Source organism: Notothenia rossii (assembly GCF_949606895.1).
Source record: "Notothenia rossii genome assembly, chromosome: 7".
Lineage (NCBI taxonomy): Eukaryota > Metazoa > Chordata > Actinopteri > Perciformes > Nototheniidae > Notothenia > Notothenia rossii.
In genome coordinates, this window is record NC_136905.1 from 84,086,731 (window position 1) to 84,105,090 (window position 18,360).

An 18,360-nucleotide genomic window follows, 5' to 3' on the forward strand; every position below is an offset into this window, starting at 1 on the left:
GGAAAGCAATTTTCAGTCCAAGTTTTGTATATTTCCCCTCTGATAACCGTGTTTACATGGACAAAACCAATCTGGAGAAATCACACAGGGAAGTCGGACCGGAACTGCACGTTTAAAACAAAACTTAAAGTGTTTTATTATTTTATTTCACGTTGCTCAAACACTCCACAGAAACCACCGGCTGCCAAAACCTCACCGTCTCTCCCTCTGGTTTTCTGTGTCGCTCGTCATCAGGACGGGGTAATGGGACTTTTTATTGTGTTATTTTGCCCCTGGGGAGAAAGGGAGGGAGGGAGGAAAGGAGGGAGGAAAGGGGGGGGGTGTTTGGGAGACAAAGCCAACGTTGTGCTTTGTGGTTTTTCTGTTGTTTCTGAAAGTTCGCCAACCACCACCACAGACCTCCTCCTTTCTCCCACAGCTTCTCTCTCTCCTCTTGTCCGTCCTTTCTCTCAGTCTGTTTTAGCAGAGGACAGATTCTAACGTGAGAGAACGTCTGATAGGATGTTTGTGGATTGTTACGATGTGTCCAAAGTGATGGAAATGAGCTATTAGCTGAATCTGACACAAATAATCTCTGCTCTTTTTGACGTGAGTGCACTCTTACACTGAAGCATTGACTTTAATTAAATGTATTACGTCAACAGAGTAGGCTACACACCACTGTTTTAGGCTATTGAAAGCAATAATCTATTAAGTATAACTAGGTTCAACTTAATATTAATGCTTTCACCTAACATACAGTGATGTGGATGCTTCAGTTTGTCTGTGTATGCATTATTCAATAAAGATAGAAGAAGAAGACGGAGACACAAGGCAGGTGGTGGCGATCAAACAACACTACAAGAATGTACACACACACACACACACACACACACACACACACACACACACACACACACCCCCACACTCTCCTCTGGGCTTTAAGAGCCTCTCATGCAGCCTGAGGTGAGTTTGATTCATGGCTGTCTGCTGGTGAGAGCCAATCCGAACGGAGAGTGACTCCAACATCACATCCCTTCTTCTTCTCTCTCTCTAACTCTAATTTTATTCCACATAATTTTTCTGTCTTTAAGTATTTATTTGTTCCTTCTCCGATTTCAGACTTTTTTTTCTCAAAACTCCAAAATCACTTTTGATTAAATCTGAACAAATTGACATGTGGCCCTAATCCTCTTCCGTAGAGTGTCGGTCTGTTCACACCAAGAATACTGAGACAAATCTGCATACATGCAATCATGGTTTTAAAAAACAACTTGCCGTTTAAGATTGTTAAAATTACTAAAATATACTTTTATACGGCTTTGCTGCTGCCTTCGAGTCAGAAATCAGAAGCGACTCCTCCGTCCAGAATCAAGAGAAATGGGAACAACAGCTTCCTGTAAGTCTTTCAGGTGTTTTTCTGACCTCCTCTGTGCGTTGATTTTGTCGTTCTATCACTACGACCACTAGAGGGCGCTGTCTATTGATCGTAAACACGTCGTTTTCGGACGATTGTTGGAAAAAAACATTGTTGTCATCTCCAAAAATATCCCAATCCTTCCATTTTATTTTCTCTTTCTGTTTTTATATCACTCCCCCATCATAGAATATATCCTCCTCTCTCCTTCCTCACACTTTTTGAATGTCCGACTCTCTTTCTCCCCCCTCACTGCTCAGTCTCTGTCCTCCTCTCTCCATCATCTTCCTCTCCAGAGCCGCTGTAGTGTACTGATAGTGGGAGCACTTGTGCAGTCAGCTATGAAGTCTGTCCTCCACCTCTTATTTCTCACCCTTTCTCCCCCCTTCCCCTCTCTCTCTCTCTCTCTACCTGGAAATTAATTTGGTCTCCTCCAGATGCCTATCGCCACTGAAATGCCCCCAGAAATAGATCCACAAACAGCAGCTCAGCCAAAACGCTGTTGCTGCCTGACAGCCTTTTGCACACACACACACACACACACACACACACACACACACACACACACACACACACACACACACACACACACACACACACACACACACACACACACACACACACACACACACACACACACACACACACACACACACACACACACACACACACACACACACACACACACACACACACACACACACACACACACACACACACACACACACACACAGAGCCGGGTGAAGGGGGGAGGGGAGCAGATGGAGGGATGGATGGAGTGAATGGTGGGAGAATGAAGCGTTGGAGGTTGGAGGAGATGAATGGACGAGGGGAGAAATTAATAGATGGATTATCTAGAAATGTGTAAACTTTATTGCCTAAACAAACCATCACTTTTTAAATTGATGTCCCTCCTCGCAGGCAGCCAATGCTTTCTGTTGGTTTCTATGAAAAGCAGACAAGAGGACCTGCAGCAGAGAGATCATTCGTCACAATAAAACATTTAATCACCTTTTTTTCTTTCTATCAACGTACGGGCATCGGTTACAAGCAGGAGAGTCTTCTTGATGGTGCATTCAAGGACACCTGGTTTGATAGTCTGCGGCTGAAAAATAGATTTTCCAATGAACATTTTTTCTCTGGAAACGCAAAGAAACCGCTTTACGGTTTAGAAAGCAGAGCAGGAAGGAAGTAGAGTGATGTTCTCAGTAGATTGGTGTTGATTGATATTACACAATCATCTGACTCTGGAGTTCTAACAAATATAATGTATACAGAGGACGCTAAAGTGAACACATATATCAGAAATCTAAAGTTATCACAGCAGCTAGAGTGGTAACATGGTGCATTTCATCGTGTTTGAAATGATTCCAGTGTCTTTGAAAAGGTTTGAAAGCACCAGCATCAAAGGTGTCAGAACACCCTTAAAAAACAACCTGTTTTTAAAACTCAAGCTTCAAGAAATGACCACATTAAAATGCTGCTTTCGTCATTGCTCTGGATGCTTCCTATCAGAGCCAGCGGTCCTCCTGGCGCAGCATTATATGACCAAGCAAAAGAAAAAGACAAAAGAAACTTAAATTCTGTCCATGATTTGTAACCATGACAGCAATCTGCTCTCTGCCCCAAAACAGACCCAAGCAGGTAGCTTGATGATAAGCTGATCAGATCCAGTCGTGATCTGAACCTCTCGTTCTGTTCTGCCAAAACACAAAATGGTTTAACTTTTTGTGACCAACACACTGCAAAGGTTTGGTGTTTCGGGTCAAAGCGAATGCCTTTCATTCCATCGTCTGTCCAAGAGCTGTGTCTGAAAGCCTCAGGAGGACACACTTTGGTCAGGAATACAACAGGTGACTGACATCTGAAAGCATTGCCTCACTGGGCCGTGATTACATTTCTTTGTTTAGGTTTTCGAGCTAGACAAACATACCAACTAATCTGGAGATTTGTTTAGTTTTTTTTGCACTTTTCTTGTCATTACATAGTACAGGTATACGTAAGGAAATGGTTTTGACCCATCCTAGTGTTAGGAGCCCCTAAACATTCCACTACAATCAACTACAGAAATCCAACCAGAGTCTTCAGGGATCCGTCCCAGGGACAGGAAATGTCTTTGATCGAATATAAATGAGCTGTAAAAGCACCAGAGAAAGTCTCACCTTCAGCAAAGGTCAAGGTAACATCAGATAATAAGTCTCACACTCATGAATTCTACTTCCTCCCGTCAGCCCGGAGCTTCCTGCCTGCTCGGCTCAGGACAAATTGAACGGATAAAATCCTCTTTGTGGCAGAATCAGTGCAAGTGAAGGCAGTGAAGTGTAATTTCAGCTCTATACATTTGACCTCTGACCCCACGCCCGCTCTCTGCTCTTTAACAGCACACATATGCAAATAGCCGGCTGTTAATCTGCTGCTCAGCGCTGACCTGCAGTCATACTCTGCTGTATATTGTACTCATTTGCGTGAGGTAACAAACTGTGTAACACATCATTGTCATGTCCTTCATGCCGACACAAAGACACTTTAGCTGCTCTGTACATATTTCTGTGTCCTCTTACCCGAATTCAGGCTAAAAAAGGCCAGAGATGTCCCGATCTGATCACGTGATCGGGGATCGGAGCCGATCAAGTGATTTTCAAAAGATCGGAATCGGGAGAAAAAAATCGGGGATCTGGATTTTTTTTTTTTTTTTTTTTTTTTTTTAAATACTTTTTTAAAATTTCTAATTCAATGTTACAAAACAAAAATGACCATGTTCAAGTCTTAAAGTCATCCTGAGGCCTTAGTTTTGGTTTCAAATGACACAACATCATGTATGTGTTGCTTCTTTGGGGCTTGTCTTCATAGACCTGGTTATTTCTCTCAAATCTGGCAACAGAGTGGGCGCAGTGTCTAATTGTAGCAGTAAGCTAACAAGTACTGATAAGCTTTATTTTGTTTTGATCCAATGCTGCACAACTGAACTGATCCAATGCTGCTGTGAAAGAAAGAAGCTATATCCATGTTGGATAGAATATCCAATTTAAATAAAAGAATAACCTTAAGGGACAACTTGAATGCTTTTTTTCTTTTTTTTCTCTTAATGCATTGCATAAAGATCGGATCGGGAAAAATCGGTATCGGCAAATTGTCAAAATCAAATGATCGGAATCGGATCGGGAGCAAAAAAAGGTGATCGGGACATCCCTAAAAAACGCATGTGTCAACAACAAACTCACAAGACAAATGTGAGGGTTCAATAAGACGCCAACACTTTCAGTCATATGTCGTAGTTTGAATACAGTGGTTCGTATGACATCTTATGAAAAGTTTTTGAGCGTTCCCCCACAACAATGTCCATCAACACGTATATATTTCCATTATTTTAAAATGGAAATGGTTTGGTTAAAATGGTTGGGTGACGGATAAGTTAACTTTTGGTTAAAAATATATATACAGAATGTCCGTTACTGAAGTATAGAAGCTTCGTGAAAAATCAATCAATTGTGGTTTACACGGAAAACGACAGAATATCCTGGGTGAAAGTCTAGAATCTTTTGACCAATCACAAACAGAGCCGCCCAGCTAACCAATCAGAGCAGACTGGGCTGAGTCACTACATACTGATTTACACCAGAACATCAGCAGGAGAGGACTCTTTAAAGTAGAGACACTACATACTGATATACACCTGAACATCAGCACGAGAGGACTCTTTAAAGTAGAGACACTACATACTGGTATACACCTGAACATCAGCACGAGAGGACTCTTTAAAGTAGAGACACTACATACTGATATACACCTGAACATCAGCACGAGAGGACTCTTTAAAGTAGAGACACTACATACTGATATACACCTGAACATCAGCAGGAGAGGACTCTTTAAAGTAAAGAAACTACATACTGATATACACCTGAACATCAGCAGGAGAGGACTCTTTAAAGTAGAGACACTACATACTGATATACACCTGAACATCAGCAGGAGAGGACCCTTTAAAGTAGGGACACTACATACTGATATACACCTGAACATCAGCAGGAGAGGACTCTTTAAAGTAGGGACACTACACACTGATATACACCTGAACATCAGCAGGAGAGGACTCTTTAAAGTAAAGAAACTACACACTGATATACACCTGAACATCAGCAGGAGAGGACTCTTTAAAGTAAAGAAACTACACACTGATATACACCTGAACATCAGCAGGAGAGGACTCTTTAAAGTAAAGAAACTACATACTGATATACACCTGAACATCAGCAGGAGAGGACTCTTTAAAGTAGGGACACTACATACTGATATACACCTGAACATCAGCAGGAGAGGACTCTTTAAAGTAGAGACACTACATACTGATATACACCTGAACATCAGCAGGAGAGGACTCTTTAAAGTAGAGACACTACATACTGATATACACCTGAACATCACCAGGAGAGGACTCTTTAAAGTAGAGACACTACATACTGATATACACCTGAACATCAGCAGGAGAGGACTCTTTAAAGTAGAGACACTACATACTGATATACACCTGAACATTATCAGGAGAGGACTCTTTAAAGTAGAGACTCTACATACTGATATACACCTGAACATCAGCAGGAGAGGACTCTTTAAAGTAGAGACACTACATACTGATATAAACCTGAACATCAGCAGTAGAGGACTCTTTAAAGTAGAGACACTACATACTGATATACACCTGAACATCAGCAGGAGAGGACTCTTTAAAGTAGAGACACTACATAATATCTCCTCTTTAAACCAGACCTCTGAACACAGACTACAGACAGTGGAGTACGTATGATTGGATTTTGTGGGATATACACGACTTACAGTGTACTTTTTTTATGCATAACAACAAGTGTGGATACGATGCAGATGAAAAAGGAAAGAGTGTGACTATAAGTAGAGTTTTTGATATCATCAGATATGAGTCAGAAAGCTGAGCTGCAGTGAGAAAGTCACTGCAACACCATCACAGCTGCTGTCTGATGGGTTAGTTTCACTTTTTTCAAGCGCAAACCCACACACACACACCCTTCCAAATAATTACAGCACTGCAGAACAAACTGTGGCGAAGCTGAAGCATGAAAAGCAGAACCAAGCTTTGGATTCTGAACAGTTTCCACGATATTTACCAAATGCTCACATCTATACCGATGTTTCTCGGCGTGAACATTTACATTCCTGTCGGCTGCGGTTCTGTCAGAGCAGGTGTTGTTAAACAGGAGGATGTCGGACTGAAATAAAAAGCCAGAAACACGACGAGCGGGGAGACGACCTCAGCGAGCTGGAACTAAATTATCTCTGCACCTTTTCCTTCATAACAACAGATGTTAGAGTAGAGGTTAGACAGAGGGGGAAAACACGCGTGTCATCGCCTCCATCGATACACACGACATCACCTGTTCACACTCACAACAAACAGCTCTTCAACATCGTATTATTACGTTTAAAGACACGAGAGGTGCACTGACTTTGAGGACAAATAGTAGAAAGCACAATAGCCGCTAAAGAAGATTTCCTTTAACCTTTGAAATACACTGGAATCAAAGAACAAAAAGCTCCATTTCATTCGACTCTGAATCAACTGCTGTAGAAATATGCTTTCCCGTGGAGAAAATGACTCCACCGAATGTCGCCGAGGCCCAATATAATAGAGTAGAAAGGACAGGTAGAAATGTGTGTGTGAAATGAGCAAGTCTCCAAAAGCTGAGTAAACACAGAAAACACAATATAATCAGAGTCAGATAATAATAAGAATATGTAGACAGAAGACAGAATAACCATTCAACTGGACGAAACGTAGAGAAAGGAAAGGAATGTATTGTAGTTCAATCTGATTGCTTTTCGTTCCTACATCAACAGGTGGAGAATATTCCTGTTCCCTACGGAGAACATTAACGATGTCACATGAAACAGAATCTGTATTCCTACAGGAGGACGTGATCTGTGTCGTATGGTTTGAAAAAAGAAAGGAAACACCTCAATTGAAACGTCATACAATCAAATGCTATCAACAGGTGAAAGCAATGCACATGCTGTCATTACTATATCACGAAATGATATCCAAACATGTCCATTTCTGAGATTAGAACAAGGGTATAAAACCAACTGGTCTTGTGATGTGGTAGTAAGAGGCCACATACTGAGACATTCACCTCAGCAGGTGACAACAACTGAGAAAATTGAGCCTATTGCGTTTTATGGTGAGTAAATATCAGGTGTATGAACACACGTCGTAAGCAAAACAATGTTTACATGTAAAATCACAGTTATTCATATTTCCACCTCAGTAATCAGAGCCAGTGAAGCAGCCGAAAGGTCAATCCCAGGTCAGCTGACATTGACCTGCACAGTTGAATACATGCATAGCCTTAAAACTTCCTGTTAATTCCTCTGATCCACACACACACACACACACACACACACACACACACTAAATGTCATCGATGGATGCACATGTTTTCCTCGACGCTCACACACCTTGATCATCAACACACTGCATGGCTCCCCAACAACACACACACTGTATGAGGAGGAGAGCAAAGACAGCAGCAAAGACAGTCCTGTGATCCACTAATAGTTAGCCAACAGACCTGTTACCCAGCCAGCCACACACACACACACACACACACACACACACACACACACACACACACACACACACACACACACACACACACACACACACACACACACACACACACACACACACACACACACACACACACACACACACACACACACACACACACACACACCTCGACTCTCCTCTGGAAAGGGTACCAGCGGTCCTCCTGACACCTTGAGGCTCGGAATAAAACGCAAAGCGGCAGCGGTGTGTGTGTGTGTGTGTCTGCTGAGCTGTAAACATGCAGTAAGCAGCAGGAGTGTGTGCGGGAACAAGAATCCAATCCCCGTTACCGTTCTCTCCGCGTCGGGTCCTGCTGGATGCTCGGTTTGGTGGGCGCCATCTTCCTGCAACAATTATTTCAATTTCTTACTTTCTCTTCTTTCCTCTCTTCCTCTCAGATGTATTTGGACGCGGAGCCGCAGCCACCCTGACAGCAATGCGTCATGGTCGGTGTGTTAAGACAAAGCCATGTCCGTGTGTGTGAACGTGTTAGTGTGTGTTTTGTGTGTGTGTGTGTGTGTGTGTGTGTGTGTGTGTGTGTGTGTGTGTGTGTGTGTGTGTGTGTGTGTGTGTGTGTGTGTGTGTGTGTGAGAGCGCGTGCTGTGCGTGAGTCTCGCCGCCGCTTCAGGAGCGTGGAAACAACGGGCGGTGGAGCCAAGGAGCGGGCTGCAGCAGCAGAGGCATGCCGGGGTAAGTGAGGGGGAACCCGGGGAGGATGCCTCTCAGATCCCGCTGTCTCTCTCTCTCCGCACAGCTTCGGGGTTTTGGCACCACAGAAGAATGTCCTGCCTTCCTGCGCTCCGTTGGAGGAAAAAAAAGCCAAAACAGGCGCGTCAAATGTTCACATCCTCGCCGCCGCTGCAGCGCCTATACATCCCGGTTAAAATCCCCGCCGAGGAGCGTCGCTGGGCGGTCAAAGTGTCCGTGGTTTCCCGGAGCATTTTCCCCCTTTTCTCTGGCTGCTGACAGGAAGAAAAAAAAGGACACCACACATCTCCGGTATTTTCTCCAGCCCCGGCGCAACAACGCCACTCAGTTGCAGTTGGAGCCAGTTTGTGTGCGTGTGTGTGTGTGTTTATTTTTTTATTTAATTCTCCCTCTCTTTCCACCGCGGGGTTATTATCCCATTTTTCAACAATCATTAAAAAAACACCACCCAGTGTCAGGGGTGATTTATTTGGATGGATGCATCAGATCTCTGCACTTCCCCACACACACACACACACACACACACACACACACACACACACACACACACACACACACACACACACACACACACACACACACACACACACACACACACACACACACACACACACACACACACACACACACACACACACACACACACACACACACACACACACTTCACTGTCATAATAAACACATCACAGCAAATGTCTCACTTCAAAATCCAAAAATCCGCGACTAACTTTGTGCTGCAGAATATTTCCAGTCATGTGTTTGTGTTTCCATTCACATAAGAGGATGCATGACTTTGCTATAAGCCTCTAAATATGAACAAAACTCTTCAAATCATTTGTACAAATCTAATTATACCGCTCACTTTTTACATTTCAAGCCAATCAATATATTTCCCTCCAGGCCTTGATGTTTTCACGTCAGCGATGGCTCATTATCCTTCAACAGAAACTCCCGTCTGTTTCTTATATCTTTTTTTTTTTCTGAACAATGATTTAAATTCCTCCCTTTTTTTTTAAATGTATAATTCATTGTAAGGTAATCGTTGTGCTGTGTGATTAACCCCCAGGCTGTAGCCCTGGAAGCTGAAAAGCCTCCCTCTCTATACCAATGACCTGTCAAGGTCAAAGGCATGCTGGGTATTCTCCACACAAACACAGGGTTACAGGCGGTGCTGTGGCGGAAAATAAAGACTGGAGAGGAGAAGCGTGACCTCCAGTCTGCCGTCGTCATGATCTGAGCGCCTGCCGATCAGCCGGCGCAGTGATGTGTTCAGAAAAAAGGCGTCAACGTTTGATCGAGCCTCGATGTGTGCGGCAGTTTCACAGCAGATGCAGTGATTTGCAGGAGAAAATCAGACTCGTGTCACTCTTAAAAAAACGTCTAGATACAAATGTTCGAATCAAAATTGAGCTGTTGATTAAACCGAGTTCAGTTTTTTCTGCATCCCTTTTCCCAAATGTATCAGAGTGTGAACATAATATTTAAAAGCAAAGACAGCAACTGCTTTTTGGTCCATAAAAGCTGTTCCTGCGAGAGAGGTCACAGGTTTGACCCCCAGTCGTCGCTCCTGGGCCCTGAACTGAACTTGCGTCATGAATTTTTCCACAAAGCAAATCGAATCTGAAGATGTTTAAGTGTTTGTATAAACGCAAAAAAGCAGCTTTTGCTCAAAATGTGAGTTTTTGGTCGTTAACGGCACCTGCTCTCGTCTGATTTTAGTGCTCGCTGTGTTCTCCCCGGACGAGGCTCGGCTGCTCAGTCTCTCTCCGTCTCAGCACTGCTTACTGAGAGCAGTCAAACGGAGGCGACGTGGATAATGGAGCGTAATGTATAAACATATTAGCTCCCAGCTGTTTGTTGGGGGAAACATTATGTATGGAGAGAGGGAAGAGGGGCAGCTCGGCGACCGATGATCACAAACAATCCAAAAACGGACGGATTTATTTTATTTTTCCAAACTGAAACTCTACGGCTGTTTGAAATCCAGACATCTTTCTTGTTGAAGTTCACCTTCAAGTTTAGGCTTGACCCCTAACCATCAACTGCCTGCTCTCAAACTGAGGTTTCGGGCCTCAACGGGTCCTTGAGGACTTCAGACGGGACCAGATGACGGCATAGTTAAATCAGCAGGTTTCATGTCAGGAGGAATTATCAGAGAACGTGTCAAACCGCTGCTCTAATCCTCACCAGCATGTTGCCATAAACATAAGGTCCACTGCCCCAAAATCCCCTCCCGTATGGGGGCTCAGAAGCCCTGCTTTAAATAACAATCGGCCCTTATTCTCCTCGCATTTGTTGCTTTGAGACGCTCCCGGAGGCCCCGGCTGTGATTTATGTCGTGTTTGCTCCCCACAGCTTCTAGACTTTGCACACACATAGTATACACTCCATAATACGGAGAGTTTTACGGGTAATAAGGCAAGTGTGTGTGAGTGTGTTGGGTGTGTTTGGGCCCCCCCACAGCTCCAGATGATTAGAAAAAATAACCCTACTGAGCAGCCGGATGGGGAGGCAATCATTTAGATTCAGATTGGAGGGAAATAAGGAAATAACAGAAGGACGGATGGAGGGAATTTACCCCAGAAAACAGCTTGGACTGCAGGAGCCGCAGCTTCATGACCAGCGGGGAAACACTCATCTCATTTCTTTTTTTAAGCAGAAACAACTCACTCCTATTTCGGATAAATTACCTCCTCTGTTTCCACTGAATTAGCAGAACCTCGGCCCAGTTGTTTCCACATAATTACCTGGACTTCACTCCTCTGTTTCCACTGAATCACCGTCTTCAATTTCTCCTCTGTCGCCCCGTCTTTAAATACACCTTTTCACACTTGTGTGCACAACTTGCTTTGAAAAACTAATATAATCTCAGATCTAACTGTGGATGTTGAATTCCAACTTCAATGTCAGCATGCTTTCCTTTTCCTTTAAGGATAAATTGCACATTAAAAAGAAAAAAGCGAGGAAAAAAACACCTTTTTGTAAAATGTATCCTCACAAATAACAATATGTAGTCCTCCCAGTTTCACTCACGGTGCACGAGGAAGTGGTTGTACTTTTAAATGCCAACCGATAGCGTTGCTCCATTAAAATACCTTGAAAAATAAACCAAAAAGTGACCACTGAGTTAGAAATGCCCAACTGTATCTGAACAGAAAACTGTCCCGCATGCATAAAGAGCACTTGTGTTGATTTTCACAGTTTCAAAAACCACATATATTGCAGTAAAACCACAGAAACATGCATTACACATGACCTTTAGTGTGTATGCACTTTTTCAACATTTCAAATTAAACTCTTTCCCCCACTCTACAGGTCTTTTTTCTTGCACACATACCTTTGCTGGTAGGCGTTGATCCCCTGCAAGTTTTGCGGATTCCCGTTGGAGGTCCCCGGGATGCGACCCACCTGGGGTCCCATGCCACCGCTTCCTCCTCCTCCAACCCCGGGTCCTCCGACTCCCGAAGCCGTCACCTGGACGCTGAAATCCGGGAAGATCCTGATCATGGTTCCGGTGCAGCTACTTTTCCAATGTCGCTCTCCTCCCAACACTGACCAGTCACAAAGGTTTACTGGGATTGATTCAGCGAATAGACAAACAACAATCTTCTTTTTTTCGTTTGTTCCTTTTTTTCTCCCTTCTCTTAACTTTCAGATGTAACTCTGGAGCAAATCCGGATCATGGTCCCGGTGCGCAAAACAAACAATCAATGGAGCGAAGATGAACGGGATTAGTGAAAGTATATTCAGAAAAGATGTGAAACCTTTTCCTTTATTTTCGTCCTTTTTGACTCTATCCTTCAGAGAGAACCCCCGTGCAGCTCCGGATCATGGTCCCGGTGTCTCCGGTGTCTTTATCCGCCCTCTGAGCAGTCACTGTGATCAATGGATGGAAGAAGTGATGATTTCACAGACGATCGGCCGTTTCTGAGATCTTTTCTCCCAGTGCAGGAGCTCCGGACTCTCCGCTCTCACACGGGCACCTCCGCCGGCTCTCCATCCGAGAAAGGCATTCGGTTCCCGGCTTAAAAATCCTAGTGTGTGCCGGTGGTTCGTTCGGTTGTTTCGTGGGAACAGCGGACCTGAAAGAGAGCAGTCAGTCGGTCAGTCAGTGAACAGCGATGATATTGGTGTGATACAGAGATACAGCAGAGGCGAAGTGTGTCGGTATGTCGGCAAAACCTGCGTGTGTGCGCGCGTGTGTGTGCTGTCCTCTGCGCTAGAGAGAGAGAGAGAGAGAGAGAGAGAGAGAGAGGAGGAGGAGAGCGAGAGAGACTGATAGGTCTGTTTGTTCAGCGGGAGGACATTTGCTCTGGCTTTATTGGGCAGAATAACGCACGATCTATAAACTGCTCTTCTATTTTTAAAGCAGTGCCGACAATAAATAACCGATTTTATAGCAAGGGTGCCTTTTTTATTCTTTGTACGTTCCTGTGTCGCGTCACAAAATGTTTTACTTCATAACAAGTCTGGAAAAAGGACCTAAAAGGTTTTATAAATTCAACACAAGTTTCAGCAGTGCGTAGAAACTAAGGATAACGAGGGGTTTAAACTCAAACAACCTTCAGAAATAACCCGAAAGTCTTTTCAGTTTGAGCCCTGTCTCGGGAAAATGTCTCCAAAAAGTCCCGGACTGAGTTTGTTACTTTTACGCGTAATAAAACACCGATTCCCCCCACAATAAAAAATGGAATATAGTGTAATCCTTAATGCTTTTAAGATGCAGACATGATATCATTTCTACCTGAGGAGTTCAGCGATTCCTGGAGTCGCGTATGCGGGAATAAGGATGGAGAGGTGAGTGCTTTGTGCCAACAGAAAGACGCACGAAGCCACAGTCAGAGATTTGGGTTTGAGTGAGTGAAGTGTGTTTCAGTTTGAGAGGAGTGTGTTGTTTCCATCAGATGTGTGTGTTATTTCCTCTCATCTGATCTGAGTGCAGCTGAAGCCCGGAGCTCTCCTCTCTCCGCTCACTGGAGCTCAGTGTGTGTGATCAGACTCCAGAATAAAGTCATATTCACACACTCTCACATTGTCTCCTCCCCTTTCTCTCACACACACACTCCGCCTCTCTCTCTCTCTCTCTCTCTCTCTCTCTCTCGATCTCTCTCTCTCTCGACCTCTCTCTCTCGCTGTGAGGCAAACACGAACGCTCTCCCTCTCCTCCACACGCGCACACTTGATCAAAACTCAAACCTATTCTCCTTTCCTTCTTTTGACCTACAGTTGTTTTTGTCCATGTTTTAAGTACAGCTGAGCGAAATGAAACCAAAACAATGATAACACTTTAAATCATCCTCACTAGCAGAAGTAAAAGACATAACAGGCCTTATTGTTCTAGTCAATGCAGCACATGAAGTGGATCAGTGAATGATGGCGTTGCATTATTCTTGCACTTGTTATACGCATGGTTAAAAGGCTTATAACACGATGTCCAGTGGTATAAAACTCTATTTGAAAATGCATCTAATTTAGCTAACTGGGTAACATAAAGGATGAAGCAGTGTATGCTTTGGGTGTGGCTATTACAAAATGGCTTCAACGTTGTTCAGCTTAAGGTAAGTACATTTTGTTTTTAGCATGTTTTTTTTTAGCCAAAAGTAGCATCCAATTAGCATCACTGATACTGTTGGATGTACTTTGCTAACCAAGATAGCTCTGTTGTGATTGGTCAACCGCTAAGAAATGTCCCGACCCTTAGCCTATCATGTACAATGTGTTGGAGCGCTAGCCAATAGTGTGTTACTATTGATGAGTGTTACATAGCGATGTTCCAGAAGTAACAAAAGAGTCCAATGGAGGCTGGGGGGTGTGAGAGAAACTCCCTCTGGGGGGAACACAGGGATTGTAGCCTCTGCAGACCATTTACATGCACTAAAACCCATAGAACACTAGAGGAAAGGGAAAACTCTAAAAAGTAGAACTCTTTAAGTTAAGTATCCGAATTGAGGCTCAGCGTTACAGTCCATGGTTCAGAGATGGCAGAAACATTCACATTGAGGGCGCTAAATCATTATTAGCTAGGCGTGCAGGTCAGCTGATGAACATTCACAAAACAAACTTAGAATAAATTGATGAACATTATCTATGTTCCTTGTTTCCTCTCCACCGTCTGACGATAACTCCGATACAGAGACATGTTTGCAGCGCTGAAACTCTCATTTGCATCGTGACATTTCCAGCAAAGGGAATCGAACCCCCAAAACTCTGGTGGTTTTACTGCCTTCCTCATTTCTCATTGAACCACCCAGGACACATTTCCAATATTTCCTCTTCCTCTGGGCCCCGCAGAACCCCCCTCCTGGCCCCCTGCAGGGCCCCCGAGCCTCACTTTGAGAGCCCCTAATAACCAACAGTTCTCGCCTGTCCTCCGAAACAAAGCATCGCACTAATAAAACGTCCCAATTGAGCTGATTAAATACCAATAAAAACACACCGCGCTCCACTCTGCCAGCCTGAAGTCTAAATTGGATCGCAGCTCTAACCAGCAGCTCTAATGAAAACCACCGCTCGCTCGCCCACATTACAGTTTACCTCTCTCTCACTCTCTCTCCCCCCGACTCCCCTTTCTCTCCCCCTCTTTCTCTCTGTAATGAAATCAAATGAATTGGACTGGAGGTTTCAGGGGAGACATGCTAGACCCCCTTATAGAATTAGGACTGAGCACGGTGTGTGTGTGTTTGTTTGTGTGTGTGTGTGTGTGTGTGTGTGTATGGCATGCGTGAGTGTGTGTGTGTGTGTTTGTTTGTGTGTGTGTGTGTATGGCGTGAGTGAGTGTGTGTGTTTGTGTGTATGTGTATCTGTGTGTGTATTTCCCTGTATTTTCAAAGTATGACCACATGACTCACTAACTGATGTGTGTGTTTGTGCGTGCAATTTCACATAATATGCATTTGCCTCCATGAGTGTGTGTGTGTGTGTGTGTGTGTGTGTGTGTGTGTGTGTGTGTGTGTGTGTGTGTGTGTGTGTGTGTGTGTGTGTGTGTGCATGAGGTCTTACGTGGGCGATGGGCGGGCGTGTGTGTGTGTGTGTGTGTGTGTGTGTGTGTGTGTGTGTGTGTGTGTGTGTGTGTATGTGTGTGTGTGTGTTTACACTGCAGGTCGTGTGTGTGTGTTCTGGGTTTATTAGTGAGCTGTGACCAGGTAAAGTACAGCAGACAGAATCAGGACAGTCAACCTGCTGTTATCCCTCAGGACAACACACACACACACACACACACACACACACACACACACACACACACACACACACACACACACACACACACACACACACACACACACACACACACACACACACACACACACACACACACACACACACACACACACACACACACACACACACACACACACACACACACACACACACACACACACACACCCTGTGCTCCAGCAGAAGAACAGACAAACACTTTGCCTGCTGTTGTGGTTCTTGTTATGTTATTCTTTCAATAAGTTCATGACCTATAAGAACTGAACTAACATGAATTCAAAATGCAGATTTAATATTTGTAATATAATAATATATGTAAATGCTCTGCAAAGGTTCAAATCCACAGCTAACCAATCAGAGCAGACTGGGCTCTGGTTTCAGACAGAGGGTGAAAAGAGGTGCTGCAGCACAGAGAACAATAAAGAGCTTTTTGAACATTAAAGCGTGGAGACATGTCCCAGGAGAAATGTATCATTCACACAAATGTCCAGTTCAGTTTCCTCATCCTCACACACACCTCAGCTGTCACCTGTTTCCCTGGCTTGCTGTAAAACACAACTAGTCAATAACTCCTGACACGTCTCTAAATCCGCAGCCTGTCACCTCCGCACACACACCAGCCTTTATTAAGCCGAGAACAGTCCATAAGAATCACATGTCTCTGTCTCCTCATTCAATTAGCTTTTCCCTCAACTCTTACTGAAAGGCAGCCGATTAGACTCAGCATTCCTCTTTTCAGACTTTCACACACAAGTGAGGATCGATGGATAAAAAGCCTGTTTTCACATCATGACCATCCCCAACTTTATTGAAAGGACCCATGACATGGCCATTTCTACTGATCATAATTCCATTGTTGAGGTCTACTAGAATAGATTTAAATTATTCAATGTTCCAAACTCACATTGGTTTCTCATCCAGCATCTCTGTATAGTGTGTGTATTCACTCTCTGTCCTAAACGGCTTGTTGGAGCTCCTCCCCCTCCCTCCCTGTGAGCCCAGTATGCTCTGATTGGTCGGGACGTTGCGAGGCTCGTTGCGAGGCTCGTTGCTGCGAGGAGCAGACAGGTTTCCGGGTCGGTGATACAGCGAGAACAAGCGAAACCCATCCTGAGCACACAAACACTCACAGCCGAAGTAAAAACAATAAGTGTGTCTTGATATTGAGAAAGAAAAAGGTTTCTAACGCTGTGAGAATGGGTCTGCAGAGAGCATTTCTCCACCATCCCAACTCGTCTATTACCAACCAGGGAGCTCTCTGCAAGTCAATGGGACTCCCTGTTAGTTAGCCAAGGGATTCCTGGTGAGTGAGGGGCTCCAAGGATTGGTCCATTTGGGCCAATCAGATCATTTGTTGTTGATCTGGGTGTTCACACGTCACTGAACCCAGGAAGCAGACAATGGAAAAAGAGAAATGTCCAACGAGGCGTTCTGGGGCAGCACAGACAGGTCTTCTCTGTGTTACGGCCCGTCCACACAGGCATGAAAAATATCTTTCAAAGCTTTGCCCATTCACTTCAATGGGGTGACGTAGAAGATTGGTAATCTTCGCCGAACTGCATTGTGGGGAGCGGAGCATGGCTTTGCAAGCATCGTGAGCATCAAAAGTTGAGCAATGTTCAACTTTTGATGCTCACGATGCTTTCGAAGCTGGCATCAGCCAATCAAATCCCGTTTATGCAAATCCCGCCAGTGCAAGCGCTAGCCAATCAAACCGCGTGCAAGCTGGGAGAGCCAGTTCATTTCCTCATATTCCAAACGAGATATTACGGTAGCAAATCACCCGGTTCTTTACGACCAGAACTATTTACCGGGATACAAACCGGAGGAACCAGGCATGGAGGGAGGTGGCAGAGACAGTGGGTGAAACTGGTAGGTTTTCGCCTGTTTGGAGAGTTTATATCCAGTTTACTTCGTTTTAACATTGCTATTGCTTTGTATGTCGGGGCGGGAGATTCATGTGATTGGTTGTTGCTCGCAAAAAATCGGCAAGCTTCTGACACGCCCAGCATCAAGATTTTTCAAGATTTTTTTCATGCCTGTGTGTGGATGGGCCGTTAGAGTTTTACTCCCTACAGGGTGTACTTTGAGGGTTTCTGACTCTGTAGACCGTTTACATGCAGAAGCTACAGAACACAAGGGGACGGGTCAGAACCAGAGAAGCATGACATGGGAGCTTTAACATTTCAAATGAGTGACACACACACTTCCCTTAGCTATACTTACGCCGTCTCAGGACCAAAGGTTGCCACTGTTTATATCACTATTGAAAGTAATTGCTCATTTCATTTCTGACGGATAACAGATACTTCTAATTTGAAAGCTTTTCTTCTTTTGTATTTCTTATATTTAGTGTCTTTGTAGCCGTGGAATTAATCGTGAAGCTAGATGTCTATCAGCAAAT

The 18,360-nt window shown here is 44.2% G+C and overlaps 1 protein-coding gene across 6 annotated transcripts in view; it reads right to left on the reverse strand.

Moving 5' to 3' along the window:
- npas3 (neuronal PAS domain protein 3) overlaps positions 1-13,623 on the reverse strand; it is a 354,568-nt gene extending 340,945 nt beyond the window's left edge. For 2 of the 6 annotated variants that reach the window (XM_079691441.1, XM_079691438.1), the window contains exon 1: positions 12,079-12,917. In XM_079691441.1, coding sequence (XP_079547567.1) covers positions 12,079-12,248 — 170 coding nt within the window. In that variant the 5' untranslated portion in view covers positions 12,249-12,917. Of the gene's footprint in view, positions 1-8,323; positions 9,079-12,078; positions 12,918-13,485 lie in introns of those variants that run through there. The other 4 variants (XM_079691442.1, XM_079691440.1, XM_079691439.1 and 1 more) reach the window with 3 other exon arrangements.
- Between the last annotated feature and the right edge of the window lie 4,737 nt (positions 13,624-18,360).